Below are 22642 nucleotides of genomic sequence, written 5' to 3'. Positions count from 1 at the left end.
CTATCTGTTTATCTCTCTCTCTCGCTATCTAGTTCTACCTATCTCTAACTCCCTATCTCTGACTTTCTGTTCTTTTCTATTTATTCCACTTTCCTTCCCGTTCTGTCCCTCCCTGTTTAGCATGCCTTTCCTTTCTCATTCTTTGTATTTCCCCTTTTTGTTTCCATCTCTCCTCTCCTCTCACGCTCTGTTTTCTTCTTAGGAAGCACTTTTTCCCCCTGTGCCTTTCCCTCTCCTTCTACCTCAACCACTGTTGCTCCTTATCTTGTCTGCTCAACTAACTACCGTTTCTTCCCCTTCTCAGATCTCTGCCCAGGAGAGTCGGAGGAAGAAGAAAGAATACATGGATACTCTTGAAAAAAAGTAATTGCGTTTCCATCCTCACTTCTCGGTGTCTCTATCTATCATATTAATCTTGTTTCGCTCGCTTGTCAACTGCTGCATTTATCTTCTCTGCTCTTTGTAGGCATTCTCCACCCTCTCTTCCTGTATTTCCCTCTCAATTCTCCTCTCCCACTTCTTCTCTTCTCCTCTGCCTGTCTACCTCTTGTGATTGTGCATGCCGTAACTTCTCATTCCCTTTTCACGTATTTTCGCTTTTTATGCCTCTTTCCCATCCTCATTACAGTTTACCAACACTTTGTGGTTTTGTAGTTTGTAACTCTGTCTCATTCTCTCTCGCTTTCTCTGCGCCCCCTTATTTTGTTTTCTGTCTTTGCACTCTCTACTCTTGCCCCGATTATACTCCTCTCTTGCCCTCCTTTCCACTTTCTGTCTTCTATTTCTGATTTTGCTGTACCGGCTTGGCCCATCCCCCTCGTGACTCTTGCTCTCCCTCCCTCCTAATTGCAGCCACGCTGCACCTTCTCCTTCACACATGAATGCCTCCTTCCCTTTTCAGCTTCACTTTATTCTCTCCCTTCCTTTCTCTCTCCTTATGCTAGTCTCTGTGCTGTTCCTCCCACCCTCCTTAGACATCTCCTCCCATTGACTTTAGTGATCACAGAAATGTTTTGCACTCTGCTTTTTCCTGTTGTTAAATCAGTTATCTGCCCCCACAGGGTGGAGAACTGTTCAACTGAAAACTGTGAACTGCGCAAGAAAGTAGAGGTCCTGGAGAGCACTAACCGGTAAGAGAGTCTTCTGAAGACCCAGGCCTGGTCTTCTAACTCCCCCCGCTGCCCATTAAAGTTACGAATAGTCTGTTTGTGGCTCCTCGTTAAGAAAGCATTCTGTTCAATGCTTCTTTCTGTGGGTGTTTGATTGGGCTTCCTTCTGTGGGTGTTTGATTGGGCTTCCTTCATGCTTCCTAGTAACCTATATCTGACTGGAAAGCATAGTAGATTCTGCACATGCATGCCAAATCACCTTCAGGATTAAATCAAGATAATATCAATTGGCGATCCTGCCAGCTTCTTGCTTTTTAATGTTAGCTTCGCCTAAGATTCTGCATCTCCTCTTCAATCACCTTTCCATAATTCATTTTTCCGAACCTAGACTGCTGCCTACTAATTTCATCCTTGTACTGGCAAAAAAAGGCCCTGAGAATATATTCCTATCCTCCAGGAGACACATTTCTGTGATGGAGGAAGTCCGAGGTTACTGGGGCATTTCGCAGAGATAACTCCCGTCTGCCCACTGCTGAAAACTGCACTGAAATATTTGTACTAACCTAAAAAGTTAGACTGCATTCTGAATATAGAAACTTGTGGCTGGAAAGGGAGCCATAAACTCTGATGGTTGAGGTTTGTGGTGACTTCATTGGATGGGAAGAGTGAATTATAATGCACACGGTCTACTCCACTGGTGTTTGATGGCCTTTGAAACTATCCACCACAGCGCGTTGCTTCCTTAAGGGTTACAGTGGTATATTTCCAAAGAGATGTGTCTGGCATTGATGTCATGACAAAGAAGAGTTTGTAGGTAAAACGTCTTACTGGATAATAATGTGTTCTTCCAATGGAGGAAGCAATGATCCACTGATTTGTTTTAAAGTCATAAATGTCACAGTGGACAGTACAGACTAGATAGGCTGAAAATGTAAGCTGTACTTTTAAGCAAATGTGGAGATTTTTTCAAATGCTGTTTATAATACACTGCTCTTGACATGGTACAGCAAACACAATAAAATCTCTGAGTATTAGTACAGACTTGGTGGTGAGTAAATCTCTCAGCATGCTTCCCGGAGGAGCGCAGTGATGTTCTGCTGTATGCCTAGCTCTGGGATATGTGTTTTTGGTAGTAGAAGCTTGAATGACTGAGATGTTCTTCTGTCTTCTTCTGTAGGACACTACTTCAGCAGCTCCAGAGGCTCCAGGCTATGGTGTCCGACAAAGTCCCCCGTTACTGCAAAGTGGCCAGCACACAGACTGGCACCTGTTTGATGGTGAGTAGCATTGCCATCTCGTCTGTGATCTCACTGCTCCCGCTCACTTGATTTTGTGCTGCTCCTCTTGTTGTCTTTTACATGCCTGCCTCCTGCATTCTCTCTCTGCAGTCTATTTTTTTGCAAGCCCCCATTTTATTTTCTGAGCTCAGGCTATTTAAGTTCCACTTCCTTGTTTCAATCACGTGAAGCCTGGGCACAGTGAAGGGTTATTTGATATATCCTGCAACTCTTGCCCTAGCCGAGGGTGAGCTTTCCAGCATTTGCAAGCATTTAAATCACGTGGAAACAGAAGGGGATTTGGGCTGCTCATGTCCACACTCCACTTTGTTGGTTCTGCATGTTACATACAAAGATCATGGTCTTGTGTCTACATCTTGTGCGCACAACGCAGGGGGATAGTTCTTGTGTAGCTGCAAATGTGTGATTCACTTGCACTGGGCTGGTGGTTGGCCGTTCAGCTCACGTCCACTGGTCAGGGGTTAGTCTGTATTGACTATGGCAAGGCGTAGGGTCATATGTAAACTGCACTGTGCACTGGAGAAAAGATATGGTTCTGCAGCATGTGAAGCTTGTATGTGGTACATGGAATCAGAATCTGCAGCTCAGGCCCACACATCCTTGGTTGACTGTTGATTTTTCACAGATCAGAGTTGCAGACTAGGCCTGGGCTGAGTTCCGGTGTTCTGCCATGCAGAACTCCGCAAAGTGACCAAAAAATCTCAGCCACGCAATGCGGAGTTCCGCATGCGGTGGAGTGTGTTACGTTGCACTGTTTGGACTGATTTTTAACAGCGGGTGTTTGTCCCGCACTGTAAAATCACCGCGACCAGCACCACGCACTGCGCAAGAGGGTGCTGCTTCTTTCTGCTGCTCGAGTAGATATTCTACTCAAGGGGCAGCTTCCTCCACATGAATGGAAGGTTTCTTAACGAGAGTGGTAGCAACCATCCGCGACCGCTCGCCTTGAGACATCTCGCCCGGAGATGGTCTGGAGGAAGATATTCCTCGCTCGCCAACTTAATGTTAGCGAGCGAGGAAAATACTCCGCTACGCTCCACTGAGTTTTTCAGAACTCCACGCTATAAGCAGGGCGAAAAAAACTCCACGAGCAGAGCGGAATTTTACGCCCAGGACTATTGCAGACATGCACAGGTCAGGCCGATGGGTCTGCAGCACATGCAATCACATGAAGCAGCACAACAGTCCACCAGCAGGTCCCCCCTTCTCCAGCACAGGTCTGGGGAGCCATCTTTCAGATTATATAAAAGTGAAAGCAAACTAGCTTCGGGTCAGAATAACCTTGAATCCATTGGTCTCGGAGATATAGTAGGCTCTACAGATTTCCACATTCGAAATAGCTGTGGCCTTCCTGTGCAGTCCTTACAAGATATTTTGGGTAGCAGGATTAACAGAAGATCTTCTTCATCGCTGTAGCCAACACACTGTTGGAATATGAGGGGTGGGGGATGGACGCTTGTAACAGAGTAGCATCTATTCTTGTCCTTTGATGTAGTCACAGTCGATTGTGTTTGCGCTGCCTCATGCTTGGATAATTTTTGTTTTCTCCGACACTGGCTTGTAATAGTTCAATTTTCAGAAGATAAAGAGTTTGACCTGATTTAGCAAATTCATTCTCATCAAGTGCATGGCTTACCACCGGAGTCAGCAGTGAACTGTGCCCTTACAACTAACTGTCCCAGGTACCAGCACCATCACCAGCTTGAATTTATTTTTCCCTTTATCCAGTTCTTGTGCACCGACCGGTAGCAAAGGGCAGATGTGATTTACAGTAGTGATCGCGCTCTTGGAGGAGGTCTGTCACTTACTGGTAGGGATTGCCAGAGATTCTCCTGGGGACCCTTTGACTCTGGCCCTGCTGAGCACTTGTCTCAGAGGTCACTTTCCCAAGGCCAGTATTGCTGATGGGGCTCATCCAAACAATAATTTTGATAATTATGCCCATAATTATTTTTGATTGTGATTTTAAATTGGCAGTTTCTATTCCAGAGGTCTGTCAACATGTCTTACACATGCTCGATGCAAAAAAAACACCATAATGATATTTTACCAAGTTATCTTGTAGATTTTGTGTTGTGTGTTAAACAGAGGTTGCATTAGACCAGGATATCAGTTGGTGAACCCTTGATTGGTTACAACTTTATCAGGGAGCAAACATGTCCCTTAGTATTTTCATGAATCCTAGAGGTGAGGCAGCAGCTACTACAATCTTTAGCAGTGTTCCTTTCACCGTTATTTGCAAGGCAACAACATGGAACACTTGTACCTACCTCCTCCAAGCAAATGATGTCCGTCCGCCGTCAATTTCATTTTCAAGCAAAAGATGAGCAATTCAGCACACACTTCAGTTTTTTGTGTGAGCACTTTCTTTTATATGCTGTGCATTATAAGAAGATCCTGTGTTGAAGAAGATAAATTGACCTACCTGTAACTATAGATCTCAAGTGTATTATTTTTTTGTATGTTCACACCAGACTTTCCAAAACCCAGTTCCATATAATCCTATCTTCTCCTAATTGACCATTTTGTGGTTATTATCGAAAAACCTTAATTGTCAAGTGTTTCAGTCAATACTGTAATTGAACATGCCTAATGTTATATTTAAAACTGGACAAAAATAATTTACAAATAAATTGAGATGTTTCAATATCTAGTCTTCTGCAGAAGGGCATGATTCGGAGCATTCAAATCTGTGCATGACCTCATTGCTGCATAATTATTCTTAGTATGAATTACTGTATTTTTCTCTTTGCTTACTTCTTATCTACTTGTGATTTGTTTCCTAAACTATTTATTGTTTTCGTCCTAGGTGGTAGTGCTTTGCTTTGCAGTTGCCTTTGGAAGTTTCTCACAGAATTATGGGCCTTATCCCTCTGCCACAAAGACAGTGCTGTCGAGCCAGCATTCTGCGTCTGAATCATATGCAGCCTCTATAGGTAAAAGCAGCAGGGGTTGCGGATTTTGTGTGGGGTATATGAAATGTCAAGATTACGTGGATCCATAATAGATTCAAACAGGGAGGCGGTAATATCCTTAAAAATAGAAAGTGAAAGGAAACGTGAAAGCATGCAAATGAAAAGGTTTTTTTCTTACTTTTTAAGATTCTTCCACCTTATCTTTGCCTATTTACTCCTTAGTTCGGTCACGCAACTTGTTAATCTATGAGGAGGCTCGACTGCGAGATGAGCAGCACATCCCAAAAGGACCAGCTGATGTCTGGGACAGACATGTCGACCAGCCACTGACTGCGCCTCTTCTCCAGGAAGCCAGGTCAGGAGCCCATGACATGGACTCCTCCTTTCTAATATCCACCGAAACTCAGCTCGAGAAGTCCATACTCTTGGAGCTTCAGCATCACAGGTAAGAACCAGTACTGATGGTGTGTGACAAGAAGCCGAGGTGTATGACTTGTGTGTGGAAGGAATGCTGTTTTAGGAGAGGAGGTTCTCTCAATATGTTTCCAGCATGCATGCAATGGAGGAAGTCCTTGATCCTGTCTCCTTTCCTTCTTTGTGGAGAGGGAAGTTGAAGGCTATCATCTCTTCTCTAAGAACTGCCTTGTCTCCATCGTATGAAAGCTAAGCGATCCCACTGATACTACCTTGTCTTTTATACAGTTACTTGGGGTGTTCACCATAGACAGAGCTTTGTGCTTCTCTTTCTGTTCGAGAAGTGTATGGCTGTCTTTAAAAATCACGTGACGAGGAGAGCGCTTGCCCTTCTTGGTGCGGTCGCCTGGTGAGGCTCTGCAAACTTTGAGTTTTATAAACCCTGAGATCATTTGATAGGTTACCCATTCTAGGAATGTTGAAAGGCATTCTTATTCTGGTAGGTCATTGTTGACACTAAATGATCTTATTAGTGGTCTAAATGGTGGAATGTGATGGCTTAGGCATATCATTAATGGAGATAACTTTTCATAAAGATGTATAGAGCAATACTTCAGGGTGTATTCTATTAGTAGCACTAAACAAGGCTGTGAAATAACAAACATGCCTGAATTACCGATTTCACCCGCCCACATATCATTCACCCCTCAGGTGCCCCCTTGTTCAACCTCTCACCTTTAGGACTTCCACCACTGTCAATCCTCTGTATTTCCTGATTTCCCTTCTTTCCTGCCATGCCTGATCAGCAAGCCACCCTTGGTCACATGTCAAGTTCCTCTTCCTTTGTTGGCAAACTCCCTCATCCTCCAGCTGTGTGATATTCCCCCCCACATCCCTAATCTTGCCCTCCTTCCTTGCCTTGCCATGCAGTTGCCGTCACTCCTTCCTTTCCACTTGCATCCAAGCCATCAGTCATGTGGCACAGTAAACAGAGACTTTTCTTTCGTGCCCCGGAAATGGATTGAGGTGATTGTGGGGAATGGCCAGGGGTTTCTGGGCATGTTGAAGTTTCTGCCTTCTGTTCACGTTTCTAGCCTCAGCAATGGATGGATTTGACCTAGGTTTCCATAGTGCTTCCTGCGATAAGCCACGTCATGTTTGCTTAGCGACATGTTAGGTGATGGAAACATCAGCTCATATGCTTTACCATCAGGCATGGCATATACAGAGACAGGGGTAAAAGGAAGATTAAAGCTCCACGTTCAAATATATGTAATGAAAAAAGTGTACACAAGCTAAAGAGAAAAGATCTAAACCACATTTCACTGTTAGTGAGGGTGACCCCGGTTCTGGCACCAATAAGTTCCTTTTTTTTTTATTATAAAGCTACAAGTGGTTCCTTTGGGTAAGTACCACAGGGTACAGGTTCAGAACCTGATTATTTCTTTCACAATCAATAGTGATTTTGTACTAGACTTTTATAAATGTACCACACCTCAGTAAGTTTTTATCAAAAATATATATTTATTAAATTATTTGTTCTGTTTTTCTCGCCAATTGTGTAATAAATAATACCAATGGGGGCTGTCTGACAAAGAAAACACAATAACAAATACACAGACAATTCAATGGGTGACTGTGGTGACCTATAGTGCAAATGGCTGACCTTTCAAATTTAAACAAGACAATAACATAAATTCTCCGTCCTTTTCATGTCTTTCACTTTAGCTAGTCCTATTTCTTAAATTAATTGCTACAGTGAGCCAGGACATGAGATGGTTGTACGTCGATGTTTCGACCCAGTATATATATATGTGTTTGTAGATACATCAAGTAGGGTCTTCTTCAGGACAAAAAAGAAGGAAGTGCGGCAGCCTATTCAAAGGACTATGAAATTCCTATTAGTATGGTGTGGAATAAAAAAAGTACAATGTGTGAGCCGCCATACTCTTGGGGTACTTACCCTTGGTGGTTGTGAATTCACAAGATTAAATCTATTAACTCCTCCTAGCCTGGAAGGAGTTCTTATTCAAGGGTCATCTGCAAAATGGTGAGAGTGCCAGTTACTATCTGTATTCCTACATGTGTATAGCTACTACTTACTGTATGCAGTTTCTGCATCCGTTACATGTACTTACCAATTAACCAGCTGTTTAAAGTTTAGCTGTGTACCTGTAATGAGAGGGAAATACTAAGTGTACTCCTCTCCCTTTGGTAAAACAGGTCCACACATGGACTCCCAAAGATGACCCCTCAATGTAAGGTCTTAGAAACTCTCCCATCTGGATGTGTTCGTCGGACTCCAGGGGGTAGTGGGTTCAAAGTATTAGTGGTATTCAGTCCTTTGAGATCGTCATGTGTTGATACCAAAGACCATCAGTGCTTGCTTCCCAAAGCTTCTTAAATACTGGAGGCAACATGGACATACAATTAATTCAAGAAAAAAAGTGCTCAGCGGTGCAAAACTACATGCTCCCGCCTACCCGCATCCCATCAACAGTCCTATTCTTCTTACATGTATTCTCAAGTGTATCTCACCAACTCGCGGTCAAGTGAGCTGTGGCTGGTGTTCCCTGCTTAAATGGATTGCTGGGACACCACGTGACGATGTCACATGGCCATGTGAGGTCTGCAGTCTGTGAATGCTAACGTGGGAGCCATCTTGACCTCTGTTGGCCCATCAAGATACACGAGTGTGGAAGCAGTGCAGAGTGGCGGATGGTTACTACCGCGGCCCTAAGTCCAAGAAATATTTTCTTGATAGACTCATGTCTAACAAAGGCTCGTGATAATGTGAGCCGCAGCTGGAAATTCTATAGATCAGTGCTTACATCACGTGACAGTGTCACAAGAGGTCTGATGCCCATGACTAGAAACGTGGCGGTCATCTCAACCTCTGTTCTATCATATAGAGTGTAGGGGCTCAACAATGTGGCAAATGACTACTGACGCCACTCGTGGTTGTGCGGGTTGAGAAGAACATTAGGGATTTTGAGCACGTAAATGAAAAACAGGGCGGCCATCTTGACATCTGTTCCCCCTCACTGATAAAGAAGGTTAAATAAATGCATGTCAGAGGGTCATACAAAAAGGTGTGACTGGGGCCTATGAACTGTTTAACATATACATTCAGAAGATTACAAAGTGGCACATGAGCCAGGACCTGCCACAGGGTTGCACTGTGTTAACAACAAGGACCCCCTGATACGGATCAATATCCTGGGACAGGGAAAAACAATATATGTAAAGTAACACTCCCAGGCATATACCAATTACACAATAGATTAAACAAACAAACTAGTACAGTTTAGAACAAATACATTTTTAATAAGGTTTAAAAAAGGATAAAGAGACAACACTAAAAATCAGTGCATTGATTACAATTAATAAAACATTCCTATAATTGTACATCTGTTTATACAAAGGATTTCAAATTAAAAAAGGGAAGATTAGATGGCATCCGGTCGACGCGTTTCAACATAAAAATATGTCTTCATCAGGACATATACCATCCAGTTTCTGTAAAAAAGATCACAACAATATTTTACTTATTTGGCCTCCTAACGTAGTATAATATAGCTGAACTAGTTTGGATTTGTTTACACTTTCTATCGGTAAAAACAATACTTTCACATTCTTGATATACCGCTTTCTTTTCACAAATATTTTACACCTATACAGAAAAGGGTTATGCAAGGTCACTCATGGTGTTCCATACATGCGGGCGTATACATATATAATACAGCAAAATTGATACATTTGCCATATACCAAATTGACACATTGGAAATGCATTCATCATTTTCAGATTTATTTACGTCAAAAAAGACCTAATTTCATACTTTTAGATCAGATGAGTTCATTGTTGGATAATTTCCATCATTCCAATTACCCTCCTTTAACATCATTTCAATAGCCATTGTTTGCATGTGGATTTCACTCTTAATTAACCCCTCCTAAATATTCAATTCGTAAAGAATCAAGGAATAGAAGAAAAACAGGGAAAAGGAAAGGGAGTTAAAGATGATTCAAGCAGTTCTTTATTTAGTGCCCCTAAGCGTATCCTACTTACTAACTTTCTAAGACAAAGATTATTTATTTAATTGAATGACGTCCCATTCTCTTACCAAAAGTTGTACTTGTGTACAAAGGTAAATCTGTTCTTTGTTATTCATATAGATTTAAAAAGATGATTCAAGGCTGTATTATCGCGTTCCAAGTATTGATATCTTGATTAGCAATTTTCTAAAAGAGACAAATTCAAATCAAAATAAGCTGTAGAAATGCGGTCCTGGTTCCTCATTTTAAACCCGAATGGATATACATAGCCGCTCACCTTATGCATATAATAGTGTTTCCTTTGGGGTATACATGGTCTGGATTTGTATAATTTAAGCAGGTAATCTCAACCTACAAATGAGAACACTTGTTTTAGTTTTTAACAGTGATAATTAATGTTTATTTAGTGGGGGGAAACGCTTATAATTACCTTACCCCTGAAATGTTATCGGGCAGTTCTTCATCTGGGGTCCTTTCTATCAATATCGTACCACGACTCAAGGCTGTTGTAGTAGATACGTTCCTAAACATTACAAGAATGCAGTCAGCGGTCATGCTGTTACATTGTTGCTCTTCAACCCCTAAATTCGGTGATTTTAACATTGCCACTTACCTAAATTATCACAAAGCGATAAGCAGTCGTGGTAACAGTCCTATCTCTGGGTATTATTAAAAACGGATATGTTCGGCGTCGGCGTCTCGCTTCTAGTCTTATTAAGCCGCCAGTCACGCAAAGCACCTAATGGTGAACACAAGAGGTCTGATGCCCATGACTAGAAACGTGGCGGTCATCTCAACCTCTGTTCTATCATATAGAGTGTAGGGGCTCAACAATGTGGCAAATGACTACTGACGCCACTCGTGGTTGTGCGGGTTGAGAAGAACATTAGGGATTTTGAGCACGTAAATGAAAAACAGGGCGGCCATCTTGACATCTGTTCCCCCTCACTGATAAAGAAGGTTAAATAAATGCATGTCAGAGGGTCATACAAAAAGGTGTGACTGGGGCCTATGAACTGTTTAACATATACATTCAGAAGATTACAAAGTGGCACATGAGCCAGGACCTGCCACAGGGTTGTACATGTCAAGAGCTTGTCCCTCTAAACATGACCTCTTGCTGAATTGAATTGTATAAGAAGCGCGTTGCAGTCGATTACCTGCGATCCGGTTATGCCATTTTAATGGTGGTGGCAGTTCACAAAAAAGGTTGCATAACCCAGGGGTAGTATAAATAGGTCATGCATGGCAGGTTAAGGGCAAAAATCAGTTACATATCCGATATATGTCAGACGGACAGTTTGCCTATTCGTTTCCTCAACCTCATTTAAACTAGTACTTACTAAATCCAAGACATATATCCACTTGCACTCCCTGGTGTTAAGTTTAGGCTTTGTCTACTCCTCTCGGGTCTTGTCACTTTCTCAGTGACCCCCCACCTTAGGCTTTCCACTGAGTGTTTTTGTTCATGGAAGTGTTCCACCAGAGGCGCCCCTTGTGTCCCACATCTAATCTGGCTGCAATGTTGCAAGATCCGTTGCTTAACCTTTTGCTTCATTAGGCCTACATAGGTCCTATTGTAGGGACACCTTATTGCGTATGTACCCTCCTTAGTGTTACAGTTGGTATGATGGTGTGCTGTGTATGTACGACCCAAGTGATCAAAGTTCCTGCCTTCCGTGGTAAGTTCACAGGCCTTGCAAAGCCCACACTTAAAATTCCCTACAAATATAGGGAGATTCAGTTGTGTGCGAATGTCGGATTTCTTCTCCGACTTTAAGAAAGAACTCACCACATAATCACAGATGTTTTTGTTCCTTCTGAAAGCAAAAAGAGGTTTCTCGTGTGTGTCAATTTCAGTGGCGACCAAATTTAAGTATTTGTTAACGATGTTTTTGATCGCATTGCTCTTAGTATTAAAAGAAGTCATGCAAACAAGTTTGATCCCCGTGTCTTCCTTGGATTTCCAGTAAATTCTCCCTAGGGCAATACCATGCCCTTTTCCTCGCCCTTAGTAAGAGACCCCTGGGATAATCCTCTTTGCCTAGGCGCTCAAGCAAAGTGCTAGTCTCCTGGAAACAATCAGATTTGCGCAAGCAGTTTCGTCTCAACCTCAAACTGTCCGTACGGGAGATTGTCCCTTAGATTTCTGCGATGATGAGAATTGTATTTGAGTAATGTGTTCCTCTCTGTAGGCTTTCTGTATAAAGTGGTGTATAGCTTAGAGCAGAGGTCTTTAAACTTTTTTTCAGCCAAGCACCCCTGGAAATATTTTTTTAGGAGTCGGCCCCCTCATCACAAAAATTTCTGGAAGTTGGGATTTAGTATCTTTGACAGCTAGTTTAACCCTGAGGTGTTAGTTGACAACTAATTTTCACAACAGCAAAACACCATTGACAGGTTTTTTTTAAAGTTAAGATTTGTGAGCTGTAAATCTGGCCCCAAACCACTGAACTCATGCAACACCCTTTAATGGAAAACTTTCTTTTAGGAAAAACCGCCACAAGGTCAGTGCCTGAACCCCACCTTTCAAGACCACATCTAATACTGTGCAGTCTGATCCAGCAAGCTAACAGAATGTTGGCAGACCTGGCAAGCACATCATTCTCGGGGCAAGGTCTTTGCTCTGAAGATACAACTCCATCAATTTAAATTCTCACTGCCATATATGTTTATTTTGTATTGTCGTGTGACAGTGGTATAGATACCATGGGCCCTGGTGGAGGCAACGAAAATGGCCTCTTTGACTAGAGCTAGGATGGGAATCCACAGCAACTATCAGGTTTAATGGGCTGAATCTACATGGAGACTGTGCAGGAAGCGTCTTGACAGCCTTATCACTAATTAACAGGAAGGAGCGCAAAACTGCAACAAATGGCCTGAAAACTCCTGGGTATTATGGAAAATACTATGACAAATGTAATTTTGCTTCAGGCTCTGAAAATGCCTGCATCATAGCAGATTTGCAAAGTCTAAACTGCTGTTAGCTAAAACGCCAGGACTCACAGAGATAAGTCTCTCAACTGAGACTAATTGACAACAAAGTGCAAGGTCACTAGGTCATAAGATTTTTGCACAGCGCAGTTACGCCCTGTGTAAGGCCTCATAGCACTCTCTATAGTTTTCAACCTATTTTTATTTAATGGCTCCTTTTTGTCTGGTTGCCAGGGTGTTCCTCTGCCTTTTAGTAAGATTCTCAGTAAAGAAAGCATCACCCTGACCTTGAGAAGGCCGACAGAGATTACTCCAGAAGTTTACCTTTCAATTTGTAGAACTGGAGTGACTCAGTGGCTGCAATCTGAAAGGGCCAGCGCTGGATTAAGTTTCTGGATATTACTTTGAGTCACTAATATTCCTTTCCCTTCTGGTGGTGTTTAAACCCACCCACGTTTTGTGAACCATTCCCTGTTTCAAATGCTTAAACAGCAGGGGGAACTGTTGCATATTCTACGTGTGTGTGTGTTTGTGTGAAAGAATGTCTGCTTGTCTGACACTGTGAACGCCTGCTGAGTGAGAATGTTACGAGTGTCCTGCTGTGAGGCAAAACCCAATTTACGTTTGGCAGTGGTAAATAAACAGAAGTGGAGCGAGGATTATTTATTTATTTATTTATTCAAAGTTTTATATAGCGCGAACAAGATCCTTACAGATATCAGAGCGCTTCACACGGAGAGAGGGCAGTAGGGGTGAACAGAGATAGTGGGAGCAGTATAATAGTCACAAACATGGTAGGATAATAATAACATACATAAAACATATCAAAATACAATCAGGTAAACAAAATAATATAGGACGGCACAAGTCATTGATCCCACAACCTAGGTGTTCAGGTACACCCTGGGTGCGTGGATGGCTTATACCAATGCCCTAGTATAGAGAGAACACTGAGAGGGGGCATCGGGAGAGTGAATCAGTAAACCTAGTGTAACATATATTGGTCGGTAGTGAGAGCGTAACGTAATGGTATCCCCACCAAGTAGAAGTATAGTGCCAAAGGACAAAGTGAACAGTGGTACAGAGCAATGCAGAGTCTATAATCCAGCACCTATAAGGTTCAGGAGATCTTGGCCAGAAGGATGGTTTTCACCTCTTTCTTGGAGTGCAGTGGAGGAGATAAGCCTGGTTTCAGGAGGGAGCGCATTCCAGATCCTGGGTGCCATTCCCGAGAAGGAGCGCTTGTATGTTTTCTCTTTCAGGAATCTACGGGGTTTCAGGAGTAGATTTTTAGCACTTCTATTGGATCTCGAACCTCCTGATATAGACAACTTTTGAGCGAGGTAGTTGGGTGCATTGTAGTGCACGGCCGCGTGTGTCATAACTGCAATTTTTAGCTGTATTCTGGCTTCAAAAGGCAGCCATTTTAGGGACTTTAAGTCTGGGGATATATGCGAATGTTTTCTTGAGCCAGTAATGAGTCTCGCGGCAGCGTTCAGGGAGGCTCTTAAGGGTGCTGTTGTGGATAGCGGGAGTCCGCTGAGGGCCACAATTCCGTAGTCTATTCGAGGGATGACTAAGGCTTGCACCGCAGTTCGGAAGTCTTCGGCAGGGAGGAAGGGTTTGATTTTCCTCAGTGTGTTGATTTGGAAATTAGCTCCTTTTGTGGCTTTGCTAACGTGCTGCTGCATGTTGAGCTTGGCGTCGAGTGTGATGCCTAGGGATTTCGCCGAGTCCACGATGGTAGGTTGGACATTGAGTGCTGTTAGGTTATTGAGCCACGTTTGGGTGGTGGAAATTTTCGCCGGGGGTGAGATGAGTAGGAACTCAGTTTTCAGAGCATTTAGTTTGAGGTGATTATCGGCCAGCCAAGATTGAGTGTTGATAAGCGTGGAATTCAGATGTTTGATATCTTCCGGGGATTGTAGCTTTAGGTAAAGTTGTGTGTCGTCGGCGTACATATGGAATTGGACATTGGAGGCTTGGAGCAGGGTGGCGAGCGGTTCCATGACGAGGTTGAACAGTGTGGGGGAGAGGGAGGATCCTTGTGGAACACCTAGATCTGCAGGCACGGGTGTAGATAGCACATTGTTGATCTTGAACTTCTGAGATCGGTTGTGAAGGAAGGACGAAAACCATTTGAGAACAGTTCCCGATAGACCCATTCTAGTGCTTAGCAGCTCCAGCAAGTTCTCATGTTTGACCGTGTCAAATGCTGAAGAGAGGTCAAGAAGGATGAGGAGGCAGGATGGGGGAATAGGGAAATTACCCTGCAGAAAAATGTTTAAACATCCTACCAGTAGCTTCCAATGTCTAGACGTCAGCGTGATGAACCGATGTAAAAGGCACCAGCAAGGAGGCCGAAAGGCGAACGGCAGGGGAAAAGCACCGCTCTCCCTGCAAAGCAGTATATGTTTTTCAGTTTAATTTTGTATGGAAATGAATGTGCAATTCGCTGCCATTTCCTGCCTTTATGCTGCTGTGTCTCGGATTAGAGAAACGTCAGAGTTGACACTTCCACCTAGTTATTATTTACTCTGACTGCTGCCTCTAATCAAAATAGAGTCCTGTTTGCGATGGCCACGAACCTCGAGAATACATGGCAGTAAACGTGCTTCAGATGTCGGAATGAGTGATGTTAAGGGAAAATCTTTCTGTGGAGCTCGCGCCCCCTCAGAGGTGTTTCCACGCCGCCCCTGGGGGGCGGACCCACAGTTTGAAGACCTCTGGCTTAGAGTCTTCTACCTTGAGATATATGTCAAGGAAGCTGATCGTGTCTCTGCAGTACGTCATAGTGAGTTGGATGCCTAATGATCCTGCTTTGATCCAATTAGAGAAGTCGATACGACTCAGCTCATCACCGGTCTAGATCACAATACCGTCGTCAATGAATGGTTACCAGATAGTTATGTTATTCAGGAAGGGTTTGTCATGGTCATAGGCATCCATAAGGAGGTTCGCCAGACTGAGAGCAAATCCGGCTCCCATTGCTACCACCTTACACTGGATGTAATATTGGTTCTGAAAGAGAAAATAATTATTTTTCATTGCCACACATAAGAGGTCTAAAAGAATTCTGTTGGTACCCAGTGTGGAAGTTCCCTCCGGTCCAGTAAGTGAAGAGTTTCCTCTTGGGGAAAGCTTGTATAAAGCGATGCAACATATAGTGTCAACAAGAATTGTTTAGTCACATCAAATGGTTGCCCTTCTACCAGCTGTATAATATGCATTGTGTCTCTTATGTATGATCTTGTTGTTGTCACTATAGGTTTAAGGAAGCCGTCAATATATTTGTTGATAGGCTCCAGGACAGAACCACACCATGAGTCTACCTGGTGGTTGTGTCTAATTCTTATGAACCTTAGGTAGTGTGTATATTGTTGGTATATGGGGATTCTTTTGGTTTAAAAAGCCTTGCTCCTGTTCTGTCAGGTAAGCCACTTCCACCCCTTTCGTTGTCAGATCATGTATAAGTTCCTGAATCTCTGATGTAGGGTTTCTTGCAATTTTAAGGTAACTGTCTTAAACCCTAAATTGTTTCACAATTTCCTGAACATAATCAGTTGTATCTTGTATAACTATTGCACCACCCTTATCAGCTGCCTTTATGACAATGTCTTGATTGTTTTTCAGGGTCATTAAGTTGTCTCTCTCTGGGTTTGTTACATTGTATTTGATGTAATCTCTGTTCTTTAAAACCTGTATTACTTCTTTCAAAACAATCTGCTCATAAGCCAAGATTTTATGAGGTACCATATGCGCTGCTGGCGTGAAATGAGAGGGAGTTCTAAATGGTTTAGCAGCATTTAGCCTGTTCTCTAGAGGATTTAGCATAAAGTAATACTTCAGTCTGATCGTTCTAAAAAAGCGTTGTAATTCAACGTTGGTGTTAAATAAATCTGTTGGGGTTGTGGGGATAAATTTTAGTCCCTTACTGAGGATGCTTTTTTCTGACTTAGATTCATGATGGGGTTCATGCGGTCATTGGACAGACTAGGAATGGGTAGCTGTTCAAGATTTACCATCTGTATGTCTGTCTGCGGGTCTGTATTTCGCCGTGTGATTCCTCTGGGAAGAACCTGACTCTGTTGTTCCCCCTCTGAGAGTTGCCTCCCCGGTTCCATCCCCGTGACCTGCCCCAATTCTGCTCTTGCCCTCACCCTCTGTTTGAGTTCCAAGTGTTGTCCCTTAAAAAAGAAGACTGTTGAACACTGGCTAAATCTTGATAGGAGCTGGATTGATTACGGAGATGATAACTGGTCCCTGCTCTTTCTGTGTCACTCTCTGAGCCACTTCCAGCCGAAGAATCTGAGAAAGTGGCGAAACATGTAGGTCCCTGCCTACCCTTGTTGGTAAAGTAACCCTGGCTTTCCTGATAGTACTCATCAGACAGATAGGGATAGGTTAATTTCTTGTCATAGATTCTAATGTCCTGTGAAGGTTTATCCAGTTTCCTATTGAGTGTATTAGTGGTGAACTCTGCAATTGTTTTCTCTATATGCTCTAGTAATTCCTTAATGTTTGCGAGTGCCTTATCTTCAATGATTTCTTTTTTCAAGTCTGCAATCTCTTCGGTCAAACTCTTAACTTATTCTATGGCTGCCTCAATCCCTAAGACCATCCAGTGCCTTGAGCAAGTACAACATCTCTATTGATTGTGAGAGAAATAATCAGGCTCTGGACCAGTACCCCATGGTACTTACCCAACAGAACAACGTGTAGCTTTGTAACTATTTACCCAGGTTGCGAGGGATACAGGGTGACCCCATTGATCTTAAATGTACCAACAGATTCCTGTCAGGAGAAGTAAGGTGCAATGGGGTATGGAGGCACATTCCGGAAAGTAGCAAATGCAGTTTGAGAAATCTCAGAATGGATCACAACACAGAAAAACCTCAAACCATACATTTACTTATTTTACGGGATGTAAAAGTAGGCTAGCAGCAGTAAGCGCAAACCTCACTCACGCTCCCAGTGCTTCTACTACTCCTGCGAAGCGCTCTTACCTAGCGCAGTAATACCCCAAGAGATCCGCCTGTTCTGATAACTGAACACTTCTTCAGCACAAGTGCGTGACGAGCAGGCACTGATAGGAGTGACCACTCGTACAGGCCCAAAGGTGATCGGGGAGCCTCTTCTGGGCTAGGCAGGATGAGTGGAGAGGCAGGATGAGTGGAGAAGCACTGCTTGATTTTTGATGCAGAATGAAACTTGGAAGTGTGGATGAGATTGGTTCTGGCACTCCTTAGAGACCAAGAGATGGTGTAGGAGTGACAGTACACCGAGCCCCTGAAGCATCTACACGTGAAGCTACCAGCCTTGTACATGATCCAGGGCTTGACTGGGAAGTAGAGCCAGGCTTTTCATGAATCAGAGATGTGATGGCAGATAACAGTAGCCAGGATGGAGAATAAATATGTCACCTTGCACTACCACCCAAAATTGAGTGTAATAGAATGTCATTTGTGTTCTTTGTGTATGGTAGTTTTACCTCATTCTGATGATAATTGTCCACTCTTGGTGAAATGGAATCGTGTACTGTTAAATTGGCAATGAATACTCAGAACAGTGTTTAGAATAAGCTAAAAAACGTGTATTACTGTTGGAATGTGGGAAAATGATAACTTGTCTTGGAATAAGCTAAAAAATATGTTTTACTTTCAGAATATGGGAAAATGATAACTTGTCTTAGAATAAGCTAAAAAACGTGTTTTACTGTCGGAATATGTGAAAATTACAACTTGCCTTGGTAGTACACACACCCCTCAATTGCAGGTGCAAGCAAGAAGTTTAAACAAGACAGTAGTGAGCCTCGAAGCAGCAGGTTTTATTGTCAGGCACAGATGGAGACGCTGTTTCCTCATCCCCAGCTTCTACTAACATATTTTTGTAACTGACGTTTTTCATGAATACAACTGAAACACAAATCTCACATTTTCAAATCCTGTAGAATTCCTTAATATCTAAAAACTAAGATGCCCTGCTATGGCTGAAAGGCAAGCTCCTGTGTAGTCAATGACAACTCCCGGAGCAAGGGCTTTAGCTTTCAGGGTGCCCTGTGTTTCACGCTGCTTGGAATGACCCCCAAGCGACCTAGTGTAGTGCAGCACTAATCAATGTGTGTGTTGAGGAGAACCTTCAGGGCCAGAGGTACAACTGCAGGGGCGGAGCACGGTGCTGTGATTGCCCAATTCTTGTGTTTGTGCTGGATATGATTTGGCACAGGGTAAAGAAGAGGCTGTCCTCATTGATTCCCAGAAATCCCTCCTCAATAATATTCTGATCTGCAGTTATTTGACACATAGTTGCTCCAATCCTGTTCTAATACATTTTTCCTGTCAGACTTAGAGAGTGGCATGGTGTGAAGGGGTACTGTTCCTCGGTACTAGTGCAAGCCTTGTGGCACTAGTCCAGTTGGATGATCTGATTCCTTCTCAGTGAGATGCATTTTAGCCTTGTGTTTCAGAGCAAGTTTTTAGACTCGGAGGACACAGAGGGGTCTGAAAATGATTCCATCTTGGTAGAGATCGGTAGGGCTTCTGCTGCCTTGTGCTGGCATTAGTGTTTGGATATTCCTTTTCAGACCATCTGACAGCAACATTTGCCCTTGCAGTTCTTTTGCCTGACCTCCGATCAATAGTGGTAGTGCTTATTGTTGTGTTGACAATTCGACCAATCGGAGAGCAGTACACAAACTCGCACAATCAGTCAAGATATTGCACATTTACTAGATTGCCTCAAAGTGTTAGTCAAGCAGAAAAAGTTTTTATGCCCGATCTTGATAAAATACGAAATTAGACATCGACCCCAAGCTGGGGAACTTATTTCTGAAATGCGGTCCTTAGATATAGCGTGTGCCATAGGGAGATTTATGATTGCTGTTAAAAAGGTTTATACGAGTATTTACATTTTTATGCAGGAATAGATTTAAGGCATACTTTAGGTGTTTACTGATGTTCCTAATTTTTCTCTTTTTAGATATTGTATTAATTAATGGATGTTTTTCGATTTTTGTACCAATGAATATATGCATCTGCAGCATTTTTTTACTGTTGGATTAACTGTTATAATTAATGTTTTTAATTAATCTTTTTATTGTGTGTATAGCATGCATTTATTGAGGTTCCTTGTACTTTTAAGGTCTTATACAGACCAAATAAAGTTATGTTCGAGGCATATGGGCTGCAGACCACACACTATTGCATAGATCACCATCTGGTGGTGGGCCCGGATGATTACACTTTGTTTTTCTCTTGGAAGAGTCTTTGTCTGTTGGATGACTCCTCCTGTAGATCGTAGTGTGCATGGGCATCGACTCCATCTTCAGATTGTTTTTTCCCGCCATCGGGCTCGGATGGGTTTATCGTTCGGTCCCGTTACCGATCTCTCTTCGACTTCCAGAACTTCTTCATACCATCGGTATCGTCTTCGATAGTAATTCCGGTTACCCGTGTCGAAAAAAGGCTTGCGCTTCTCAATTCCAGGGGCCGTCGGGCCCAACTGCGCCATTGGGCCTTTGGCTCATGGAAAGAACACCTTTCAAGAAGTGCCCTCAGTGTGGACACAAATTCCCTCACACTGATCTTCATGAGGTTTGCAATCTGTGCTTGTCTCCAGAGCACGAGAGTCAGAACTGCTCTTCATTCCGGTCCAAGAAGACCATCGGGGACCGTCGAGCTTGAAGAGTCATGACGCAGTCATCCTTATCAACACCAGACCTCATCATAGACGAGGCTCCGATCGAAGTAGAGTCTGAAGAACAGCAGCAGGACGACATTGTTTCCAAGCAGAGGATTCAGCTTCCGGAGCCGAGTACCGATTGGAAGACGATGATCTTCTTCCAGCTGGTCAACAGGGCGTGAGTACAAGCGTCGACCCTGTTCACCTCCCCATACCGGGACAGGCTTCTGTTCCACCTCCGGGTGCACAGCAACCAAAACCTTCCGACGCCCCGCCTTCTGGCTCGGCAACGAAGAATACAAAAAATCCTCCAGTCGACTCGGGCTCGAGTCAGCCTGTCGGTCCCAACAAGCAAAAGGTCCTCAAAACAAAATTAACCCCGGCACCGAATCAGCCATCGGCACCGAAACCAGTCAAGCCGAAAACAAGCGCAGCACCGAAAGACGTTCCCAAGTCTAACAAACCGAAGACCACTCCGGTTCTGAAAAAAGTCGACCCGAAGCCTGCTTCGGCATCGAAACACACCTCGGCTCCGAAGGTCGATGATTCCAAACGCACTTCGGGAGCAAAGTTTCCGGATCCAAAGAGCGTAGATCCGAGAAAGACCAAGTCTTCGGAACCGAAACCAAAATCCGCTCCAAAGACAATAGACACTGTAAAATCTAAGCATTTTGGTCCCAAACAAGATAAATCGGCACCGAAAAAGGATTTTTCAGCAGAAGAGCCAAAGCAAAAGACTCTTCATATTAATCCAAAGACTGGACATGTTATTACAGTGCCTGAAAAGAGGAAAATGGACTATCCTAAACCACCTCCAGTTGCTCTCAAAAAGCATGCTCAAACTTTCCCCATAAGAATTCCTTCACCATTAATAGAGATACCAGCAGATATTTCTCCAGTACACTCACCATCCAGCACACATAGCATTATACCACAGGATGATGATGATGAAGACAATTATTCACAGGGGGTAGAAAGTGAGCATCATATAGACAACACAGATGACCCAGACAATATTCCTGGGCCATCAGATGATCCCTGGGAGGATTATAATGGGCCAGATGCACCAGATCTGCCTCAAGATGACGCATACCCTTCTAGGCCATCTCCCCCAGATGACAATATTGGGTTTACACAGCTCATTCATAGAGAAGCCACATTTCATGGAGTAGACTTACACACAGATCCAGTGGATTTCCTCATGGATACACTGCTGTCGTCACATAAAACCACAACCACATTACCACTACTTAGTGGATTGGTGAGACATGCATCAGAGGTATTTAAAGACCTTGTCAGAGCCAGGGTAATTAACCCCAGACTAGAAAAGAAGTATAAAGCTGCTCCAACTGACCCATCATACATTAAAGGTCAGCTGCCATTAGATTTATTGGTAGTATCAAATGCGAGAAAAAGAGCTAACTCGCAGACAAACAACAGGGGATGCTCCACCCCCTGATAAAGAGTCTAAGCTTTTAGATGCTTCAGGGAAATGCACTATCTCACAAGCAGCCAATGTCTTGAGAGTTGCTAACACTCAAGCTTTGTTAGCGAGATATGATCGAGGTCATTATGATGAGTTAGAATCACTCCTGCAACAATTACCAGAGCAATATAAGACCAGGGCTTCTGATCTAATATATGAAGGCAAGGTTATTACAAATACCTCAATCCGCTGCGCATTAGACACTGCAGATACAGCCTCTAGAGCAATAAATACGGGAGTACTGTTGCGTAGACATGCATGGCTATGCATCTCTGGGTTTAGAACAGAAGTACAGGCCAGTATTTTAAATCAACCCTTTGACCAGCAACATCTCTTTGGTCCAACAGTTGATAGTGCTCTAGAAAAGATGAAAAAAGATACAGATACAGCGAAATCCATGGTAGCTTTTCAAACGCAGACCCATAGCGCTCTTTTCGTCACTCCTCATATAGAGGCGCATCCAAGGGATTTCAAACTGACACCACCTCCTCTTCTTATAAAGCGCCCACCCAAACCTCACCCAGCAGAGGGTATTACAGAGTAGGCTATAGAGGTAACAACAATAAGGGCAGAGGCAGAGGCGACAACAACCGCAATGCCTCTACTCCCAAACAGTGACTTCCCTTCCATCCCCCAGACCATTCCACTCCTGTCAGGGGGGAGATTACAACAGTTCCTACCTGTCTGAAACTCCATCACACAGACAGGTGGGTAAGACAATTAATTCAGTCAGGTTATTGCCTGGAGC

At 43.3% G+C, this 22642-nt stretch overlaps 1 protein-coding gene across 1 annotated transcript in view; it reads left to right on the top strand.

Annotated features, from left to right (window-relative positions):
* Positions 1–22642, top strand: part of CREB3L2 (cAMP responsive element binding protein 3 like 2) — a 175658-nt gene that overhangs the window by 146977 nt on the left and 6039 nt on the right. Inside the window, exons 4-8 of the mRNA XM_078647333.1 lie at positions 305–363; positions 1062–1130; positions 2287–2386; positions 5217–5343; positions 5545–5767. Coding sequence (XP_078503459.1) covers positions 305–363; positions 1062–1130; positions 2287–2386; positions 5217–5343; positions 5545–5767 — 578 coding nt within the window. The remainder of the gene's footprint in view (positions 1–304; positions 364–1061; positions 1131–2286; positions 2387–5216; positions 5344–5544; positions 5768–22642) is intronic.

This window comes from Lissotriton helveticus, chromosome 1_1 (genome assembly GCF_964261635.1).
Source record: "Lissotriton helveticus chromosome 1_1, aLisHel1.1, whole genome shotgun sequence".
In the NCBI taxonomy this organism is placed as follows: Eukaryota; Metazoa; Chordata; class Amphibia; order Caudata; family Salamandridae; genus Lissotriton; species Lissotriton helveticus.
Note: the sequence above shows the minus strand (reverse complement) of the source record. Positions and strands in the feature narration are given on the sequence as shown.